At 38.4% G+C, this 7,415-nt stretch overlaps 1 protein-coding gene across 1 annotated transcript; it reads left to right on the plus strand.

The window, feature by feature from the left end:
• The first annotated feature begins 5,221 nt into the window (after nucleotides 1-5,221).
• LOC127808782 (NAD(P)H dehydrogenase (quinone) FQR1-like) lies at nucleotides 5,222-7,415 on the plus strand. Its single transcript, XM_052347398.1, has 4 exons — nucleotides 5,222-5,388; nucleotides 5,929-6,022; nucleotides 6,599-6,864; nucleotides 6,986-7,415. The coding sequence occupies exons 1-4, from the start codon at nucleotides 5,363-5,365 to the stop codon at nucleotides 7,215-7,217; spliced, it is 618 nt and encodes a 205-aa protein (XP_052203358.1). The 5' UTR covers nucleotides 5,222-5,362; the 3' UTR covers nucleotides 7,218-7,415.

The raw sequence follows: 7,415 nt of genomic DNA on the forward strand, positions 1-7,415 counted from the left end.
GATACATACATAAACAAAATTAATAATTAAATACACAAATCAATAATTAACTATACAAATTAATAACTAAACACACAATATCAATCATTTAACAAAAAAATAATTGGATATATAATTTTACATAATTAATAATTAAATACATAAAATAATTAAATAAACACATATATAAAATTAATAATTAAATACAGAAATCAATAACAAAATATACACAATATCAATCACACAAATTATCACATATCAGCAGTAGTAGTAGCTCGTTTAAGAAGAAGAAGACGACGACGATGCTAGAGGTCTTCGTCGGTGTCGGTCGTTGCTGCCGTGCGCCAGATCTAGTTTTGGGGGAGAGAACAAGCTAGTAGGTTAGGTGGGGGAGAGAGAAAGAGAAAGGGTTGGGTGGGGGAAGGGTCAGGATTATTCCAGTGCATCCGAAATAGAGGAAAGAAAAACAAAGGTCTCGAGATCGAGTGAGGAACTGGCCATCCCATTACCTGATGCTTTTGTTTATTTGACTTGTTAGGCTAGAAATGAGTTGTTTTCTGGTCCATAATACTTGGAAACTCTATCTCGCACAAGGAAATCAACGTTCACAAAGGAGCTAGCGATAGACAAGGTTCTGGTTTTTGAACAGGGTAAAGACACATTTAGGGCTTTCTCCAGCAATGACGAGGCTACCTCTGTTGCTGTCAGCCTATTCGAGCATAACCCCTTCTTAAGGAGAGTTAGAGGGTGACTGGTTCCAAGGAGAAGCTAGTTGGATCTGATGCTAAGGGTCGGTTGCTTAATTCGACGGGAAGAACGACAGGGAGTGGCCAACAGCTACTTCAATGGTAGTCGATGGGTTATATGGGGTGGGTCACGAATATGGGGGATGGGTGAATCAAAGGGTGACTGGTTTTTTGTTTTGTTTTTTTAAAATTAGGGAAAGAAGCTGACGAGGATGATTTTGATGAGGTGGGAGTGCTGACGAGGCAAAGTTAATGCCTTATTTAACGACAGTTAAGTCAGGGATTAAAAATGTATAAAAATACTTGGGCCAGGGATGAATAATGAGTACAAAAAACTTGAGATCCATAAAGCCATTTTTTTGATTAGTCTAGGGATAAAATAATGCATTAAGCAGTTTTCTTATCAATAGCGAACCACTGTGACTGATTAACTAGAAAACATGCCATATAAGCAGCCTCAAACCAAAAAAACTTAGATAAATCAGAATTAAACAGCATACACCATACCTTTTTCGTCAAAGTTCTGTTTATCCGGTCGGTTACACCATTTTGCCGTGGTGTACTTAGAACTATTAAATGCTTTAGAATTCCCTTTTTCCTGCAGAAATCATTAAATTCATATGAGCAGAATTCTAAACCATTATTTGTGCGGAGATGCTTAATCTGTTTGTCGGTTTGTTTCTTAATCATAGTCTTCCATTGTTTGAAAGTAGCAAAAACTTCAGTCTTCTGTTTAAAAAAAAAAATACCCAGACTTTCTTAGAAAAATCATGGATGAAAGTTAACATATATTTGGCACCATATGCCGAGGGTACTCTGGCTGGACCCCAGAGATCAGAATGGACATACTCCAATATATCTTTCATATTGTGATTGCCTTTAGTAAATTTTACCCATTTTTACTTACCGAAAACACAATACTCACAAAACTCTAATTTTTCAGTGCTCTGCCATTCAAGAAGTCATATTTTGCTCAATTTACCTATATCTATTTCACTCATATGCTCAAAACGCATATGCCATAACTAAGTGACATCAATATCAGATAAATAAGAAGTAGAAACAAAAACATCACCTAGAACGATACAACCCTATAGAACATATAATCGATAGTACTATTTCGTACTTTTCATCACAACAAGAGCACCTCTACTGACCCTAATAACTCCACATTCACTAATGAACTTGTACAACAACACCTCACTTTTCCCAAGAGAGTTAAGACAACGTAAGATTTTGGGGATATATTTTTTCAACATAAACTCCACCCAAATTGTTCCCCGACAATCCCATTATACTTTCTCAGCATACCAAAGTAAGAATTAATAAGCTAAGACAGGTAAATCATCATAAATGCATAAGCTAGATCGAAACCTCAAATAAACATAATAGAAATCACTTTATTCATAACATAAAATCGAACCATCGTTTCAACATGACATCACCAAAATAAAATACATCATAAACTAATAGTCATGCTACGTACAATCTACTAATAGTTGTCACTCCTCGACAATTCCCTTTCCTTTTAAGCCTCTGCAACCACCTAGAACGTTTGAATATTCCAAAGACAGAGTGCAAAATTAGATGTTGAATCATCTAAGTGAGAATTCAAAATATTTTCATGAATATATACAAAACCATAAAACAAACTGAAATATCACGACAAGACCCAACCCAAGAGAATCCCACACAGCACTTAACCCTAATCGGGGAAAATGCAATCTCTCTAAAGGCACATTGACACAACACCATCCTAGCTTAAAAGGGGCAATATCAATGCATGAACCCGGGAATCACCCCATCATCATTATGTTCCCACTCAAAAGCATTCTGAACCACGTCAACGCAAATCCTGACCACATGATGATCAACACTATCATTGGGAATCCACGTCCACCTCGAAAACAATGCTATCGCTCAAAGGCCCAGGGGTGGTGTCCACTCTCAGCCCCGCTACTTAAGCCAATCCAGGGTGGTGTACACTCTCAGCCCCACCATTTGTCGACTCGCAAGGGTGGTGTCCACTCTCAGCCCCCCATCACAAATGGGTATTAATTCTTGTCACGCTTCCCTAGTGCTATCACTCAAGTGCCACATCACAAGTTGACATCTCACATCTCACATGGATAAACACAAAAACATGCCAATACCACATACCATGAATCAATGCATCATATAAAAATAACATTTCATGTATATAATTTATTACATAAAATTCAATGCACATGTATAAACATTTTGGGATGAACCTCCCATATGAAAACAACCATAACAGGTTAAACCATTCACATGCAATCAAACCGTTTGCACAAACTAAATTAAGTTTAGAAAGAACCAAAACCAAGTTCAAGGGTAGAATCACTCACCTCGAACGTACTCAGATAGTGGCGGAGCCAAGAAAGAATTTTAGTTCGGGCCAAATTATAATTTTAGCCCTGGCCAAATTATAAAAATTATAATTATTTATAATAATATATATAAAAAATCAAAAAAATAAAAAAGTCAGCTGGGGCAGAGGCCCTAGTTGGCCAAAATGTGGCTCTGCCACTGTACTCAGAACGCCTCAATTTTCGTACAAATTCTCAAGTCTTTTGACCAAACTACCTCCTCACACGCCCTCACGCGCTGCCTAAGTGCTCTGCGCATGTGATGCCTCCCGTGTGCTTTATGTGCTTCTTCTTTTCTAGGAATAAAATCCCTCAACCCATTAAGCTCGAATCCTTCTTATCTAGCACGAATTTAACACAACTTTGAATGAGAAAACTCTTGGCCATGAGCATGCTATTTATAGTGCTAGGATTGAATAGTAATCATAACAAATCTTTCCAATCAAATCATATCTCTAAAATCATCATGAGTTTTTATCTTCAAGTGGCCAATCATATGCCGCCACCTTGTAGGGTCATTATGAATCTTATTTGCCACCTCAGGGGAGTCATTAAGCATTATTATGAGGCCTTAACTTAGCTTTCAAGAAATCTAATGGTTGCTTGGCACGTGTCCTTAAGGATAATATTTTGGAGACTTGGAGGCTAAGTAAACTTTTATAGCCAATCACGCGTTGACACCTTATAAGGTCATCATGAGTCTTATTTGCCACCTCAAGAGAGTCATTATGCATCATTATGAGTGCTTGCCACGTCCCTAGCTTGGAGGCTTAGCAAACTTTTACAACTAATGACGTGTTGCCACTTTGCGAGGTCATCATAAGCTTTTATCTTATCTCTAAAGTTATCATGAGTCGTATCTGCCACCTCAAGGGAGTCATCATGCATCATTATGACTTCTAATGGTTAGTTGGCTCAATTTGTTGCCCTAATGATCTAGTCGCAAAGTTTCAAGAATTATACATTGATTCCCAAACTTTTAAGGTAATTGCATTTAGACCTTTTTCAACTTGGTCCTGAAAAATTTTTTAATTACATTTTAGTCCTTGGAGAAATGATTAATTACGCTAATACGCTTGATTTTTCAATAAATTACACCTTTACCCAGATAAGATGATGCATGGAGATATTCCTCCAGATAAGATAAATCTCACATAAAATCGAATTTGACAAAATCATAATCACAGTCAAATTCAAAGTCATAATTACGGTCAAATCAAGAAACCCAGAAAATCCAATCAGAGATAAATAAAGATTTTAAATCAAAATTATCACATTAAAAAGATATAATGGATATAGACTCATATCCTTTTGTTGAAGGACATAACAGTAATGATAATGCCATGACGAAGCTGACCACTTTGAGAAATATTTGAACAAATAAAAAAGAACAAAGGCCGCAATGGAGACGACGATGGTAGGTGAAATAGGCCACAATGAAGGCGACGATTGAAGGCGAAGTCAATTGCGGGGAAGGCAACGATCGAAGGAAATAGAAGAAGATTTGTAGAAAAAGAAGATGGACATGAAATGAAGATATATAGGAAAAGAAGATGAAAGAAAGATTACCAACAAAGAAAAAAAAGAAAGATGAAGATTTGAAAATGTATCTTTCCTCTACTATTTTCATGGAATTGTGAAGATGAAAGAAAGATGAAAAATCATAAAAACAAAAGAAAAGCAGATGAACATGCTAAGGAAGTTTCATGGGTGAAGCTTTTATATAAGGATATATAAGTAATTTATGTTTATTTATAAAATATTAAATAAATTTATTTAAAGAGGGACCAAAATCCATGCTATGGTTTTTCGTAGAAATGATTGATACGTTTAATAAATACTTAAAAAAAAACTTAAAATACTTTTCATATCTTAACTTTTTCATTTTATATCTTGATTAAGGAACCCTCGCTGATAAGTAATTTAACCTAATTCTAACCAAAATTGAGCATAAGAGGAAACGAGTAATCTTGACTGAACAAAATATAGTAATAATATGGAGTAAATGTAATATTGGGGGGGGGGGGGGGGGGGGGGGGGGGGGGGGGGTGGCCCCGTGGGAGTTGGTAGGGGGTTAAAAATGAGATTTAACAATTAAATGGAGTTGGAAATGGAGGTCCTTGGTCCGAGTCTTCATCTCATCCTTTATTTATATGAAGCCATCCTCCGTCTATTCATTCGCTGTCAGGACAGGAAGTGGGCTTCGACCAAGTACAGAGAGAGATAGCAATCGGAAACACAGCTCCAATGGCCGCCACTAAGATCTATATTGTGTATGCTCTCTCTCTCTCTCTCTCTCTCTCTCTGGTATTTTGTTTGTGGCTGCAAAAATCTCTCATGGGTTGGTGGGATGAAACTAGAATCGATATTTCTCTCATACTTGGGGCTTTCTGATTCTATATATGTTACGTTCCAAATTGTTGGGTTATACTTTCAGAAGATGAATCTTAAGGTGTCTCTAATCTTTGAAATGGATGAATAAAAAAAGAGAATGTCATTCGTTTGGGTTGACTTTTGTTGGATCCTCGTATATGGGGTAGCATCTGCAGACACTAGAAACCAGGGGAAAGGGGAGGGGCCAAAATGGACCCCTAGATGTCTCTCTGCCCAGCAATCAGTGATATATCATTTCCCCGGACAGTTTCGAGTCTCTATTTTGCTTAGCTTGTCACAGTGCTGTGCTAGTGACCTCCTTCGCTCTGAAAATATGCCCCTTTTGCTTTGTAAAGACAAGTAGTCACAGAATACCCCGTAAACCTTTGGTTTTAGATGATGTGGTTTGATGATCGGTGTGTGTCCTGTTTCTGATGCAGTTACTACTCAACCTTCGGACATGTTGCTCGGCTGGCACAAGAAATACAGAAGGGAGCTTCATCTGTTGCCGGTGTGGATGCAAAGCTATGGCAGGTATGTGATTGTCTTTGCGTTCAAATTCTAACTTCCATCAACGTTCAACAATGTTTGAGCTAATTCAGCATATTGTTATTACCATAAATAGTTTGACACGAAACTGGTCTAGCCTAGCCTAACTAGTAGGGTAAATATTAGCTATATGACCTTAATGAGGCCATAAATAAAATTGATTTGAGAGCTAAGAGTTCACGTAAACGACCCGATAATGTGAAAGGTTTGGTATGACTGAAAGGTTAAAATCCATGAGATAAAGGCTTGGTATGTTGTTGGTGTAAGATAAAAATTCTTTGAAACTCTGGTATTAAACACGAACTTATGCCAGCAGAACCCATTTAATTTTAACAGGACAAGTATAAGCTTTGGCAATGAAACGGATGTAGATGCATTCTTTGCTTGAAGCTTCTGCAATCAGAAGGATTTTTGTTGGGATGATGTTCAATTTTCCATAAGCAATTTTAGAATGAACTTGATACCTCAAATATTCATATTCTTCTAGGCAATGTCAGTTAAGGATCTGGAAACTAGAACCGGGTTCCATGCTTATTCGCATTTCAATTCTGAATGAATCAGGTTCCAGAGACAATGCCTGCTGAAGATCTGGCACAGCTGAGAGCTCCACCGAAGAGTACTGAAGTGCCGATCATCAAACCACATCAGCTCGCTGAAGCTGACGGGCTTCTCTTTGGCTTCCCCACCAGATTCGGGATGATGGCTTCCCAGTTCAAAGCATTCTTGGATGGAACTGGTGGCCTGTGGAGGGAACAGAAGCTGGCTGGGAAACCTGCTGGGCTCTTCTACAGTACCGGTGCTCAGGGAGGCGGTCAAGAGACTACTGCGTGAGTTCCCGTCTCATCAAATCGTACATTCTTTCCTTTTTGCTCGATCCAATAATATTGGAAGGAGAACAGCAGGAAGAGGCCTCACGAACTTATGTATAAGATGTTTTTAACCTTGCAGCTTGACAGCGATCACGCAGCTCGTTCACCATGGAATGATCTACGTGCCGGTTGGCTACACAATGGGAGCCGGCATGTTTGAGATGAATCAGGTGAAGGGTGGCAGTGGCTATGGCGCCGGAACTTATGCCGGCCATGGCGAAAGGTGGCCGACCGAGCTTGAACTCCAGCTGGCTTACCACCAAGGAAAGTACCATGCCGAAATTACCAAGAAACTCAAGGGAGCTGCTTAATAAATTAAGATTCTTCAGGCTTGATTTTGCCCCACAGTTCCATCTCCTTTGAAAGCACTACTACGCTAATAGTATAAATTCAAGTCTAGAAGGACGAATCATATAAGACATTTAGAATAAGTACCATGGTCCCCCCATTGTACCCTTGTTTCTCAACCCAATGGAGCTTTTCCTGAGTTTGCTTGATTTTCTGCTTCA

Source organism: Diospyros lotus, chromosome 8, assembly GCF_014633365.1.
Source record: "Diospyros lotus cultivar Yz01 chromosome 8, ASM1463336v1, whole genome shotgun sequence".
Lineage (NCBI taxonomy): Eukaryota > Viridiplantae > Streptophyta > Magnoliopsida > Ericales > Ebenaceae > Diospyros > Diospyros lotus.